The sequence below is a fragment of the Cricetulus griseus genome, chromosome 2 (assembly GCF_003668045.3).
Source record: "Cricetulus griseus strain 17A/GY chromosome 2, alternate assembly CriGri-PICRH-1.0, whole genome shotgun sequence".
Lineage (NCBI taxonomy): Eukaryota > Metazoa > Chordata > Mammalia > Rodentia > Cricetidae > Cricetulus > Cricetulus griseus.
The window spans coordinates 315546459-315562220 of record NC_048595.1 but is presented as its reverse complement, the minus strand read 5'-3'; the positions used below and the strand labels follow the sequence as shown (position 1 = coordinate 315562220).

Below are 15762 nucleotides of genomic sequence, written 5' to 3'. Positions count from 1 at the left end.
CTCTGCTTCCCAAGTGCTGGGATTAAAGGCGTGTGCCACCCCTGCCCAGCTACTCTGCCTACTTTCTTATACAACTCAGAAAACACCGCACAGGGGTGGTACTATCCACAATGGACTGAACCCTCCCACATCAATTACAAAATCAAGAAAATGTCCCAAAGACTTACCCATCATTTGGGGTTCCCTCTTCCCAAATGACTCTAGATTATGTCAAGTTAACAAAACACTAGCTACATCTCAGGCCCTTTACCTCTAGCCAAAATAACTCTGCTAAGCCAGGTGTTTTTTGTAACTTCATCTTTTTATTTTTTTTGAAAAAAAAAAATACTGGTACTGTGTGTACCAGTCTGGCCTTCAGCACACAACGTAGCTGATGACTTTGAACTTGTGATCCTTTTACCTCATGAAGGCAAGGGTTCAAGGCATGTGCCTCACCCCAAAGAGCTGTGACTTTGTCTCTTAACGGACACTAAAAATCAATTGTTTGCTTCTTTCAACATTCTAGACATAGTATCAACAAGCATATGACCTTTGTATAGTTCTTGGCTCGGTTTCTAGAACTTAACACCATGTTTAGCACATTGTAGATACTTGCTAAGTAAATGAATGAAATACAAGTTATTCAACTAAAAATGGATAAGGCTTGGGTTCTTATCTCCATCAGAGAGTAGAACAGTGGCCACTTTAGTGGCCAGGAGGGAGATGGGAGGGAGGACAGGGAAGGCTGAGAAACAAGGGTATTCGGCATTTCTCTCCCAAGCTTGGAATAAGGTGGCTGGAAGTGGAGTGGGCCAGAGGAGTCTACAGTTTTTAATCTATGCATACTGTAATCATCTGGGAAGCTTAAGAAACAAATGGTACACAGGCTCACCTAGAAAATTTTGCTCTCTCTCTCTCTCTCTCTCTCTCTCTCTCTCTCTCTCTCTCTCTCTGTGTGTGTGTGTGTGTCTGTGTGTGTGTGTGTGTGTGTGTGTGTATGTGTGTGTGCTGTAATGTAGCATGGTCACTTTTCAGGGCTTTAGGAAGAAGGAAGCCAGGGCAACATAATTTAACATCATCCTCTTAACAACTATCTTTGAGCAGTTATTATGTGTCTGCTACTAAGACCCGCTTCCTCAAGACTCTCTGAGGAACCTCTGTAGCTCCATTCACAGACACAGATAGAGCCCCCAGACAAGGCAGGGTTGCAGGCTCTGTAGCTAGCAACTGTGCAGGCTAGGTGCCAGCCTAAAGGCGGCATTCCCACCCAGGTGCCAGCCTCCTCAGTCAACCGAAGGCGGGTCTGGAAAGGGGCACTGTCTTAAGAAGAAACACCACGACCAAAAGTAAGCTGGGGAGGAAAGGGTTTATTTGGCCTGCATTCCCATATCACTGTTCATCATCAAAGGAAATCAGGACAGGAGCTCAAACGGCAGGAAACTAGAGGCAGGAGCTGATGCAGAGGCCATGGAGGGGAGCTTCTTACTGGCTTGCTCATCAGAGCTTGCTCAGCCTGCTTTCTTACAGAACACCTGATTTTTGATAAAGAAGCTAAAGTTATACAATGGAAAAAAAAAGAAACCATCTTCAACAAATGGTGCTGGTATGACTGGATGCGGGCATGTAGAAAACTGCAGATAGATCCAGATCTATTGCCATGAACAAAACTTAAGTCCAAATGGATCAAAGACCTCAACATAAATCCAGCCACACTGAACCTACTAGAAGAGAAAGTGGGAAGTACCCTTGAATGAATTGGTACAGGAGACAGCTTCCTGAACAACACCAGTAGCACAGACACTGAGATTGACAATTAATAAATGGGACCTCCTGAAACTGAGAAGCTTCTGTAAGGCAAAGGACACAGCCAATAAAACAATACAGCAGCCCACAGAATGGGAAAAGATCTTCACCAACCCCACATCTGACAGAGAGCTGATTTCCAAAATATATGAAGAACTCAAGAAGCTAGTTTCCAAAGCACCAAATAATCCAATTAAAAAGTGGTGTACAGAACTAAATAGAGAATTCTCAACGGAGAAATCTGAAATGGCTAAAAGGCACTGAAGAAATTTCTCGACATCCTTAGCCATCAGGGAAATACAAATCAAAACAACTCTGAGATACCATCTTACTCCTGTCAAAATGACTAAAATCAAAAACACCAATGACAGCTTATGCTGGAGAGGATGTGGAGAAAGGGAAATGCTTCTCCATTGCTGGTAGGAGCACAAACCACTTTGGAAATCAGTATGGTGGTTTCTCAGGAAAATGGAATCAGTCTACCTCAAGATCCAGCAATTCTACTCTTAGACATATACCCAAAGGATGCACATTCATACAAAAGGACATCTGTTCAACCATGTTCATAGCAGCATTATTTGTAATAGCCAGAACCTGGAAGCAACCTAGATGCCCCTCAACTGAAGAATGGATAGAGAAAATGTGGTACATTTACACAATGGAGTACTACTCAGCAGAAAAAAAAAAAAACAATGGAATCTTGAAATTCTCAGGCAAATGGATGGAACTAGAAGAAACCATTCTGAGCGAGGTAACCCAGTCACAAAAAGACAAACATTGTATGTCCTTACTCATACGTGGATATTAGACATAGAGCAAAGAAGGCATTTTCTTAATTGAGGTTCCCTCCTCTCAGATGAGTTTAGTTTATGTCAAGTTCCCATAAACCTGGCCAGGATAAACACCATGGAAGAGGCCCTAGAAAAAGCCATGTGGCAGAGGTCTTTCCATTGTTTGCTGGGCTGTGTGCTACATAGCTCCTTATCCTTTACCAGAAAACTGTTAATAAAACCTGCTTCATACAGTTAGGGGTGGTGTGGGAAGATGGCCAGGTGGAGTGAGTGGCTGAGGCAGAGCTGATGGTACTACTGGGACCAGGAACCAGGCTGAGCAGCAGCTGATGGAACATTTTGTCAAAGAAACAGGTACAATGGGGATAGGATGGGGATCTAAGTATCTTCTGGGGTAGTGTAGAAAAATAAGGGTAGGGGTAACTATCGGGGGAGGGGGGTTGGAAGGCTTTGCCCTGTATATGGATGGAGAGGCTCAGCTCAAACCTCCTACTTAGCTTCTAAAGGAAAAGGACACTCACAATCCCAGTGGCTAGGGGTTCTCTGGGTTTGCACTGTTGAAGAGCATATCTTTTGTGGCATAGAGCTGGCATCTTCTTAACTTGACTGGCTATTCTTTTTATGTTTTGGCTAAGAACCAAAATTTTCTTCAACTATTTCATTTTATCAGCAGTGTATTTCCTTTGGGGACACACACACACACACACACACACACACACACACACACACACACACACACACACACGATTTTGGTTTGTTCTGTTGGCTCAGTTCACAGAAGTTACTGTGTAGGCTGTAGTCCACAGTGAAGCTCTGTCTGTGCAATGTCAGCTGATTGGCAAGGTTCAACTACTAGCTATGAACTTGCCTTACCATGGCCTTGCCTTCAGCTTTGAGGGACATGGCCCAACTCCATATAGCAGACCAACTTTCAGATGTCATGGAAACACAAATGTCCACTGCTTTTACCTACAAGTACTGTATTGATATTGCAGCATGTCAAGTGTGCACCTGCTGGGCTTCCCTTAAAACTCCTGGAAAAGGAGGGCTGGGCTATAGCTCATTTGGTAAGAGCGAATTTACTTGGCACGCACCCCAGAACCACACGAATGGGGTGCTGTGGCATACCTGTAATATCAACATTTGGGAGGTAGAGGAAAGGGGATCAGAAATTCAAGGCCACCCTCGACTACATGGTGATTTCAAGGCAGCCTATTCAAAAGCAAAACAAAAAACTCCTGGTAAATAGTACCAAATGAAAGAATATAAACTTACAAATATGTCTAAGGAGTTTAGTAATTAACCAAAGCCCTGAACTTGGGGATTAAATGAGTCAGGCAAGTTGACTTGGCACAGCCGCCCTTCTGATCCTCTTATTTAGGTGGTAAAAGAAGTAAAAGAGAACACTATAGTTTCAGAGGGATTAAATTACAGTTCTTCATGTAAAATAGGCTTTAACAAACACTACTAAAACAGGAAAAACAAAGCAACAACAACAAAATCTCAGGACCAGAATCTAAAAATACATTGGAGGCTAAGTGCTATTAGCTCCCAATAGACAAAAGAAATCCAAAGTCCCTTGCAAGGCTGGGCCTATGGGCACATGCAGTCATCCAAAGCAGTGAGATGATTCTCCTATGCAAAATTAGTTTGTTCATATCTAAAACTTTCTAAGACAGGAAAACAACCTCAAGAGTAGATACCTATGTGTTTATCTTAGAACTGGTCAGCTGGAATGCTGCATTCCCTTGGCTACCCTGGTGAACAAATTGACTCCCTTAGAATGTGTATGCAGTAGGAGCCAATCAAATCCCCATCACGGGGCTGACATTGTCCCAATAGCCTACTGTGCATTTTGAAGTAGGCGACTTTGGTTGAGAGAGGAAAATATACACGGCACCTAACATGAGCTCCAAAGCCGGACTCCTCGGTTTCATTTCTAGTTCTACCATTTGGTAGCTGCTCTCCAGCTCCTGGACAAGTGACTTTATTCTTTCCTCAGTTTAGTCATCTTAAAATGAATGACAGCATTTCCCATCTCTTAAGGTGTGGTGAGGACTTCATGCATTAATATATCAAAAGTGCTTATAATGACCACTGGGATGTATTATTAAAGATACCAGTTCTTATTCCAACCACTTATACCGATAACACTTCCTTTTCTCTCCTTCCCCTCCCTCATTGTTTCCTGACTGGCACAGTGGTGATTTGTGCAGCTCTCTCCTACACTTGGACATGAATTTCTTTCAGCAAATCAAGGTAATGTCACTTCTCCAGTGAGTGTCCTACTGAGGAATGGCTAGTGATTGACTGTGCTGAAGGGAAAAACAACTTTTTAAAAATATTTTTAAAAAAGATTGTATTTGTGTGTGTGTGTGTGTGTGTGTGTGTGTGTGTGTGTGTGTGTGTGTGTGTGTCTGTGTGTATGCACATGTCATGAAAGGACCACTGTGGTACTCTGTTCTCCCCTTCACCCTCTGAGTCTCTAACTGAGGTTACCAGGCTTGTTGGCAGGCACCTTTCCCTGCTGAGCCACCTTGTCAGATTGTAATACAACTTCCTTGAGAATGACAGTGTTCAGAAAACTACTTCCCAAAAGAAGTGCATTAGGGAGCTACCCTGTGCGCTCTAGAACTTGAGTGCTCCCTGCCTGTACTTCTCCCACACTTTCGAGATCCAGGTCACCTCGCCGGAACGTCTCAGGCTGAATTTGACAAAATTGCTGAGGAGGTGAAGCACCTCAAGACCCAGCCAAGTGACGAAGAAGAGATGCTCTTCATCTACAGCCACTTCAAATAAGCCACCGTGGGTGATGTAAATACAGATTGGTCCAGGCTTTTGGACCTCAAAGGCAAGGCCAAGTGGGATTCCTGGAATAAACTTAAAGAAACTTCTAAGGAAAGTGCCATGAAAACCTATGTGGAGAAAGTGGAAGAGCTGAAGAACAAATACGGAATATAAAAGACCAGATTTGGTAGCCAGCCACACATGTGACCTGTGAGGACATAATGCCTTGTTTTTTCTAATGTAGATGATATGGCTCTGATAAATTAGGGCCAGAATTAATCGCTGATATTCCTCCCTGTGTAGTTTTTACCTGAAAAATCAATTAAAAGTACATTTTTTACTTAAAAAAGTAGTGCATTAGAAGATAACTGTCTCACTTCCAATGATATTTTTCTAACTGTAGCGGCAGAATCCCTGTGAAGGGAGCATGGAGAACAAATACTGGCATTGCTCAACTGAAGCAAAACCGTTCCTAAGTTCCTACATCCTGGCTTGTTAAAGTGAGGTTTCCTTACTGCTTAAGCCATTTTTTAGTAGGATTTTGTTACTGACATCAAAGCACTCTAACTGACAGGAAGTTCTTAAGTGTCTGCTGTGTTTGAGATATTTTACAGGAAACATGAACTATACAGCTGTGAACTGGATTCTCAATAAGGTTTCAAAATGCTTCAGGGAGACAAACCATGTAAAGTTAAACTGGGAATAGCAGGCACCAAAAATGAAGGGCTTGGATTGAGATGACCTGACAACATAGTAGTGACCCTCATGAGAATCATAGATGAGCAGGAGAGAGAGTGTGGGGAGTGCAGGAAGCCCCGAGTGACTGAAGCTTTGAGTGCCGTTGACATGATCATGGCCATGTTCAGGATCCCAGAGCCTCAGAACCTTGGAGGAATGCCAAAGCCTCCCTGCCACCTGGGAGGCTTAGAAGGAAATGGCAGTGCCTTCCTTGGGGGACCGAGTGCAAGTGTTTACAGTGTGTACAGAAAATGTCCACCATAGTGCCCCCCCATATTTATGGCCTGAAAACTGCTCCACAACAGAGACAACTCCTACAGAGATTAGCTGGGCCTGTCCCCTTCATCTGGCTGTCGACCTAGCCCCCGCCCAACTTCCTTGTCTGGCTATGCAGCAACCCTGTGCCACTGTTCAACTCTATGTACTAAACACCCTGAGCTTCTGGGATGATGAGGCTTTCCCAGCCAAGAGCCAAGACCACCTAACCCAGCTTTTCTGTCTATCATTTCTTTGTTCACTCACAGCCCTCAGTTAGATTCAAGTCCCAGGAGTCATGCTGGATACAGAGAGGGAATGTTCTAGGTGGGGGGAACTGTAAACAAGGGAGAGGGGAGTCAGGTTGCATCCATTTGCTAGGGTATTGGCACAAAAATAGACAGGTAGACCAAATGGAATAGAGTTGAAAACCCTGATATTAACCCACACACATATGAACACCTGATTTTTGACAAACAATCCAAATATATATGCTGGAACAAAGAGAACATCTTCAACAAATGGTGCTGTCATAACTGGATGCAAACATGTAGAAGACTGCAGATAGACCCAAGCCTTTCGCCCTGCACAAAACTTAAGTCCAAATGGATCAAAGACCTCAACATAAACCCAGCCACACTGAACCTACTAGAAGATAAAGTGGAAAATACCCTTGAATTAATCAGTACAGGAGACCACTTCCTGAACATAACACCAGTAGCACAGACACTGAGATCAACAATTAATAAATGGGACCTCCTGAAACTGAGAAGCTTCTGTAAGGCAAAGGACACAGTCAGCAAGACAAAACGACAGCCCACAGACTGGGAAAAGATATTCACCAACCCCACATCTGACAGAGGGCTGATCTCCAAAATATACAAAGAACTCAAGAAGCTAGTCTCCAAAACACCAAACATTCCAATTAAAAAATTGGGGTACAGAACTAAATAGACAATTCTCAATAGAGGAATCTAAAATGGCTGAAAGACACATAAGAAAATGTTCAACATCCTTAGTCATCAGGGAAATGCAAATCAAAACAACTCTGAGATACCATCTTACTTCTGTCAGAATGGCTAAAATCAAAAATGCCAATGACAGTTTATGCTGGAGAGGATGTGGAGACAGAGGACACTTCTCCACTGCTGGTAGGAGTGCCAACTTGTACAACCACTTTGGAAATCAGTATGGGGACTCCTCAAGAAAATGGGAATCAGTCTACCACAAGATCCAGCAATTCCCTCCTAGGCATATACCCAAAAGAAGCACATTTATATAATAAGGACATCTGTTCTTAGCAGCATTATTTGTAATAGCAGAAACTGGAAGCAGCCTAGATGCCCCTCAACTGAAGAATGGATACAGAAAATGTGGTACATTTACACAATGGAGTACTACTCAGCAGAAAAAAACAATGGAATCTTGAAATCTGCAGGAAAATGGATGGAACTTGAAGAAACCATTCTGAGCGAGGTAACCCAATCACAAAAAGACAAACATGATATGTACTCACTCATATGTGGACCTACTTTATGATACATGGTAGTGACTGTGCTTTATCAGAGCTGTTTTTAATGATGTTGCTCAGAATGGTTTCCTTCCAGATGATGATTGAGAAGCTAATTAAAAAAAAATGGTGCCAGGTACCACAAGAGTAACAGAACTGAGCTGTTGTTCTGGGATTTTGTTTTTTTACTTTCTTTTTTTTTTTTTTTTAAATGGAGAGTGCTGGATGTCTCTACAATTTTGTTCAAATGATTGCAGAACTGGAAAAGCTGTTGCTGCTATTGATGCATAACATACTGCCATTATTGGTCTTTTTATATAAATATATATATATATATATATATATTATATATATATATAATTTGAATTTTTGGAAACTTTAGCTGTGCTGTCAACTTTGGAAAAAAGTATCCCTGTTTACGGTGTTGAGTTGGTATTGTACAAAAATTAACAGCCATATTGGTCTAGAAATGTTGAACTTAATTTTTTTCCATTTGTACAGGGGTAACACACTGTATTAAATATGTAAGTTCTTAAAAAAAAGAAGGGATTTTGAGAGCCCATCCCTTGTGAAGGGATGCTCTCTTGACCTGGACTCATAGGGAAGGGCCTAGGCCTGGCCCAGGATGATGTGGTAGTCTTTGGGGAGCCCCTTTTGAGGGCCTTACCCTGCCTGGGGAGTGGAGGGGGGATGGCTAGGGGCAGGTGGGATGTTTCGGGGGAGGGAGAGGAAGAAGGGATTGACATCTGAAGCAAGCTTGTTCCTAATTTGAACTAATAAAATAAAATAAAATAAAGGGAAGAAAAAAAGAAAGAAAAGGGAAGAAATGAGAAAAACCACACTGTTCCCCCCAAATTTGTATCACTTAAGCATAAAATATGTAACAAAGAAATATAAATTCTTGTCTACAGTCATACAAAAAAATTATTATTTTATGTGTATTGGTGTTTTGTCTACATGCATGCCTGTGCACACGCATGCCAGTGCTCAGCGAGGCCAGAAGAGGGCATTGGATCTCCTGGAACTGGAGTTGTATAGAGGGTTGTGAGCTACCACACGGGTACTGGGACTCTGCTGAACCATCCTTCTAGTGACTTCTATAGCAGTTTTCATTTTTCTATACAATGAGAGAGAAGCAATAGAATAAGAATGTCAGGTCAAAGCTTACTTGGGAGTCATGGATAATGAAGGATGAGAATAATTTGGTTACCAAAATATTAAGAAGTTTGAGAAAACAGATAAAGCTTGAGTGTCTTACAAATGCTCGTGTCAGTGTAGGAGTCAAGGCATATCCTTCAGAAACAGTCAGCTCCAGTTAGTACTTGGTTAGTTCTCTGCTCTAAGATTTAGCACTACCGATACTAATCTTAAATAAAACTTTACATTTCCAGCCGGGTGTTGGTGGCACATGCCTTTAATCCCAGCACTCGGGAGGCAGAGGCAGGCAGATCTCTGTGAGTTTGAGACCAGCCTGGTACAAGAGCTATTCCAGGACAGGCTCCAAAGCCTCAGAGAAACCCTGTCTGGACCCACCGCCCCCCTCCCCCCAAAAAACAAACAAAAAACAAAACAACAAAAAACTTACATTTCCTTCATAAAATTTTACATTTTGATTTTGAGCTACACTCCAGAGTAAATGGGGGAAACAATCCAGGGTCTCTTCAGGGATAATTATCTGTTAAATCACTTTTACTCATATCTTCACTTTCCTCATAAGAACTGTTACTCATGCCAAATGCAAAATTAATTTATGTCAATAAAACTAAAGCAAGAAACTCAATACAGTTTTATTCAGTAATGCCTTTATTTCATTGGCAAAAAAAGCACTAAACTTATGTAACAGTTTTCTTATCACAGTAAATACACATCTCCAGGAGTAAGTCACAGTGCAAGTTAAGATGGGGCTACCACACAAGATGGAGATGAATGGCTTTTGATTATAAAAACTACATGAGCTATCAAGAAAACAAGGCTTCAGAATGGTGGCTTCTTACAGGTCACATAGAACTTCCAGTGTTGCTCCATTACATGGCGTGGCAGAAACTCCTGATCACTGATTAAAAGTATTTCTTTTATCTGTAGATAAGGAGGGATGCTTTGCATTGACTTCCTGGGAGTGCCTGTTAAAATACAAATCACCATTAAACCCAGCTTTTTATAATGTAAGATTTAAATAGTTATTACATAACCAAGAATCTAGTCAGTGAGCACACTTGATATGTTTTCTGACCAGGACATTCATCAGTCCACTTTCTGTACCTGAGACAAACTTATAGGAAGGAGGGAGAGGGAGAGAGAGGTGGGGGCTACTTGAGTTATTCATGAATTACCGAATCAAATCTTACTCCACAGAGACTGCCAGTGTGTTATAAGTTTACCAAGGCTGTTTTTAACTAGACATGCCATACAGTCCAGTAATTTTATCCGTATCCTAGGGACACAAATGTTTCATATATAATTAGGTATTTTAAGGGCAGTGGTGCTTTTGATGACCAGTACCCATCTATATTCCCCCTGTGACATGCCTGCCTGTGACTTTTTCTTCCACCTTACTTGGCTCATATACTTTGGGCTGTATTTATTCTCAACTTCTTGATTCATTTCCATCTGCACCAATCAATCAGTAGGCACCGGCTCAGTGATAGGAACATAATCCCTTCAGAGGGAGGTAAGGTCCAATGAGATCTCTGCTGAGTCTCTGGGGAAGAGTCACATCTGAGTCCCCTTTCTAGACTTGAATTAACAGGTGGACAACTTTGTTGACACTAATGAGAGGCTCTTAGGAGGGGCCACAGTGTGGAAGTGGAAATTAGAAATGCAGTGGCTTTTTAAATTTTTTTTAAGATGGGTCTCATGCATCTCAGGCTAGCCACTACACAGGATGACCCTGAACTTCTGATCCCCTGCCTTAACCTCTTAAGTGGTAGGATTACAAGTATGTGTGAGTATACCGGGCTTATGGGATTGGAGTAGAGATGTTGAAAGAGGAGAAACTCCATTTTGAGTCATGCTGTTTGAGTCCTAGATAGAACCTGCAGATCTGCCCTGGCCTTTACATGTGTACATGTGTCAATACAATTCCATTTTCAGTGGTTTAAGTCTGAGTGTGGTTTTAAACCAGCACTTAGAGACTTCGGGGACAGCTGGTCTTACAACCTTAAAGACCAAATTTTGATTCCCCAGAACTCAGGAAAAAAAATAAAAACAGTAGACATAGAGGGTAGTAGTATATCTTTGTAATCCAGCAGAGAGAAGGCAGTGATGATAGGTGGACCCCTGGAGCTCACTGACCACCCAGCTTAGTTTTCTTGGTAAGTTCCAGGCCAATGAGACTTTGAGCAAAGAAAAAAAAAACTAAAGCAAAATAAACAAAGGAAAAAACAAAACAAAATAAAAAACAAGGTGGACAGCAACCAAAGAACAATAGCCAAGGTTATCTTCTGCTGCCCCTTGTGTATACACGCATGCATGCATACATGTGTATGCGCACGTGCACGTAAACACACACACACACACACACACACACACACACACACACACACACACACGAATCTGTTACTATCATCAAATACCTTTTACATTAAAACATGTTCCTTATATAAACATATAATCCCCCATATTAACTGTAGATGACAAAAAGGTCCTTGTGCAAACAGATAAGCAAGGGAGAAGCCAGTAAAGTTAAACTCACAGGCATCCTTCAAAGGAAAGAGATGTTTAATCTGTCCTCCTCCTGAGTATGGATGTATTTTACAATCTGTCGATCCTCTGCTGTCTGATGAGTCAGATTCTGCCCATATTTCCCAGAATTTATATTTTACTTACCTCAGACCCTTTCCCCCTAATCCTGAGCATTACTTCTAGGCCATAAAACTCATCCTCATGAGAGATGTTGTTTGTACTTTACAACAGCCTAAGTGACTTCTATGTCATCCTAGGGCCAGGCCAACCCTGACACCCACAGGGATTGTTTTACCTCAGTCACACTCCCTAGACCCTTACTTTGAGCAAGGGTTTTAAATCAACAAGAACCCATCTTAAAGACAAAGCCATATATACTTCAACATAAACATGTCTTAAGCTTTGTTGTACTCACTGGCCTGAGTTACTTGTTATCTGAAAACTTCTTTCCAAAATTGTGCTGTGTTTAAATATGGCAAAAACATTCAAAGTGATGTCAGACTCTCAAAGTCTTGGTCCAGCACTGGTGTACCTAAATTGGGCTGAACTGAGTTTCGTTCTTCTTTCACGCAGATTGTTGCTCTGCTGGCTGTAAACCCTGCAAGGACCTTCCACAATTAACAGCTGTGTTTTTCACAGATTTCAAACTGAACTGATGGGATTTGACAATCCTGGTTCAATCTGCCAAGTAATTGGGATGGTGGGCATGTATCACCACACCCTGTTTTCAGAAACAAGGTATCCCACAAAAGCTGGTGATGGGAGATATTGCTCAGGTAAAACTCAACAGTGAGGTTCTCACTGACTGTCCTTACCTCCATAAGACACTATGCCTCCGTTAGGTTGACTATGTTCTGAGTGCTTAATCCATCTGTGTGAGTTTATTTCTAATTTATGCTTTATTTCAGTCCTGTGCTATTTGTAAGCAAAGTGACTAGGTTTCCGATGTGTACATACTTCCCATTTCAGACATGTCTGCCAGTGTCCACCTAAAGTCCTCTTCTACACAGCCAGTATCTGAATACCTGTGATGATGCCTATTTTTCTCCTCCACATCCTTAAGAATACTGCAGAGTATAAATGTTTAAAAGCTATCCCAATAAAACTACTGTTTTCACTGACGCCTTCAGATGTCTAGTATGAGCATCTTTCACATGGACTTAATGCCCTTTAAAACCTCTAGCCCCAGGAAGGTGCCTATTAAAGATTCCGTTGGCAGTGACTGATCAGACAGCAACCCAGAGTGCGTTGTTCATTAGGCCAGGAATTTAATCTGCATATGGATCAAAATTCCTCTTTCAAGCTGTAGCTCAGCTCACTGGGCACAAGATACTGTGCTTAGTTAAATTGGGTGCTCCAAGAGGGAGGAGTTTGTTGCATGTCTCACTAATAAGAGACTCACAAAGACAGTTTCAGAGAATCTCTGCTTATAGTTCTCATTCTGTGGACACAAAAATAAAGGGGATTTTATTTGTTTATTTTGAGATGAGATCCAATTATATAGCTCAGGCTGATCTTAAACTTATTGGGGGAAGCAGGGATCTATTGACAAACCACAGGCCTATCTTTTGAATAGTTGGTCTCTGGCTGGTAGTGCTAATTTGGGAGGTTATGGAAACTTTAGCAGGTAGAGCCTTGATGAGGAAGTAGATGACTGAGAGAAGGTCAGGGCATATATTATCCCTGGCCACTCCTCTCCTGCTTCCTGGTCAGCCATGGGGACATTTCTGGCACCATGTTGTCTTACTAAAGCACACGGAACTGAATAATCATAGACTTTGAAACTGTGAGTCAAAAGAAAAATTTCTTTCTTTAAGTTGTTTCTTCCAGGTATTTTACTTCAGTGACATTAAAAGCAATAGGTATATTTTGCTACCTAAAAGGACTTTTGGCAGAAACTACTGGTTACTTCCTTTCTAGCATTTTCTTCTGTTAGCTGACAGAATGCTTGCTAATATGTTATATGAAAAACTTTCCTTGCAGCTATGTGTGGAATTTCATTACATTCTGGCCAAAGAAATGAGTGCCAAGTTCTGGGCTAGACTTTAGGTACAATTCTTTAAGGTTGCCTCCTAATGTCTAGAGTTCAGATGTGAAGCTAGATATTCATTACAACGTGGGGCCACGAGTTAACCTAAGAAAACAGCATTGAGGAAGATGGAGCAGGAAGACAGGAAGACTGTGTTGCTGTTATACCTGTCATGGATTGCTAGTATCCAGACTTCCCTGTGAAAGAATAATTGTATGTATTATGTTTGTGTGTATAAGCCAGGGGGGTAGGGTGGGCATGGAGTACACATGGAAGCCAGGGAACAATTAGCTTTCTCCTTCCACCATGTGGGTCCAGAGACTGAACTTGAGTAGTCAGGCTTGGTGGCAAGTGCTTTAATCTGGTGAGCCATCACACCAACCAAGAAAATCTCCCCACCCACTGCCACTGAAAAAGAAAAGTCATGTATATATAGTTTTGAATTCCTAATTCAAAACAGTCTTTTGAAAAGTAAGTAGTCAGAAACATAGCTCCAGAACTAATGTTTCTTCTGGGACTCCAGTTCTGGGCTTGCTCCTATCCCATTATCTGCTGCTTTTAGGAATTTTGTTGTTGAATTTTCAGCTTTAAAAACAACTGTATTGGAGTAAGAGGCCCAGACCTTTTCTCCAGTAAGATAAGACCATGTGCAGATAGTTTCTTGGTTCATGGTGGAAGCCATGTCTACTTCCCCTTCTCAGTGCTGGGACCCCATCTGGCTTGAACCTGTGTGGGTCCTGTGCATGTTGCCATAGTCTGTAAGATGGAGTGCTCCAAAGTTTCTCGTTCTCTGCACATTATCTAGTTGTGGGTCTCTGTTAGCTCCTATCTACTGCAAGAAGTTTCTCTGATGAGGGCTGAGCAAGGCACTGATATAGAATATGTTGTTAGGAGTAATTTTATCACTTGTTCCTTTAGCAGAATAGTAGTATTGGGTTTTCCTTTAGGCCAATGACCTATCTAGTCTGATATCCTTGGTCACTATAGCATTGTTAGGTATGGGTTTCTCTTCATCAAGTGGGCCTTCAGAAAGTTGTTGGTTATACTCATACTATTGCACCATTACGTCTTGTAAACAGGCCACTGTTGTAGGTTGCTGGGATTGAGGCTCAGAGATACTGATAATTACTTTTCTCCTCTGGTAGTGTGCAGAGCACCTTCCAGTACCATGACATTAGTCAGTAGGGGTGAAGCTTCCAGTCAGGGATGAATTCAACTTTTCCATGTTCCATGACGCCTTTAATCCCAGCACTCGGGAGGCAGAGGCAGGTGGATCTCTGTGAGTTTGAGGCCAGCCTGGTCTCCAGAGTGAGTGCCAGGATAGGCTCCAAAGCTACATAGAGAAACCCTGTCTCAAAAAACCAAAAAAAGAAAGAAAGAAACAAAGCCTGAAGGAGGATAAGTACCTAATAAGAGTAACAAGATTGTTTATTTAAGCTCTTATTTACAACTCTGAATTATTTTTCATTGTTTTAATTATAGTTTCTCACTCAGATATCATGATTAACACTATTTTAACCTAGCTCATAAATTGAAATATACATGTATATGTACACATTTATACATATATGCATGAAGATTTACCTTGTCTACAGACCTCTGAGACTATTTACTTCTTTATAGTAACACTCTGGGTTTCTTTTTATATTTGATCAAATGCTCAAAAACCTGAACACTTTACAATCTCTCTCCCTCCCTCTCACTCTTTCTATCTCATATATACACACTAAGGGCTTAAGTTGTTTTAAACTCAAACACTTCAGGTCTCTTGATCTTGGGCAAAGCATCATGGTATCATGGGGGAGATTAGAATAGGAAGAATAAATGGGATGGATGTAAGAGAGGGGTAGAGAAGGGAATATGGGAAGTAACAACTAATACTAAAAACCATTTGAAAATCCATATGGAAACCTATTACTATAGAGGCTTCTCAATATATATACACAGATGAAAGGAATCTAAGTGGAGTCACCAAAAATAGGGGATTCAATGTCTCAACAAGACATCTTGTGCCACTAAGTAAAACCTCCATTGCCAGGAATGGGTTACATCTTGTTGCGTCATTAAACAGGAGCTCCATGGAAACCCTTGAACATAGTAAGGCTGCTATTCTGATAGATCAGTACCTTACTCGTCCCTCATCAGAGAGGCTTCTTGCCATAGACGGGAACTAACATGGAGAACCGCCC

At 41.6% G+C, this 15762-nt stretch overlaps 2 protein-coding genes across 2 annotated transcripts in view; one reads left to right on the top strand and one right to left on the bottom strand.

Moving 5' to 3' along the window:
- The first annotated feature begins 3447 nt into the window (after positions 1 to 3447).
- LOC100757529 (acyl-CoA-binding protein-like) lies at positions 3448 to 5541 on the top strand. Its single transcript, XM_035438779.1, is given in 2 exon segments — positions 3448 to 3640; positions 5248 to 5541. Coding segments are annotated over 2 exon segments (480 nt in total). The 3' UTR covers positions 5535 to 5541.
- A 4296-nt stretch (positions 5542 to 9837) lies between these two features.
- Positions 9838 to 15762, bottom strand: part of Ankrd31 (ankyrin repeat domain 31) — a 128821-nt gene continuing 122896 nt past the window's right edge. The window contains exon 26 of the mRNA XM_035438778.1: positions 9838 to 9983. Coding sequence (XP_035294669.1) covers positions 9838 to 9983 — 146 coding nt within the window. The remainder of the gene's footprint in view (positions 9984 to 15762) is intronic.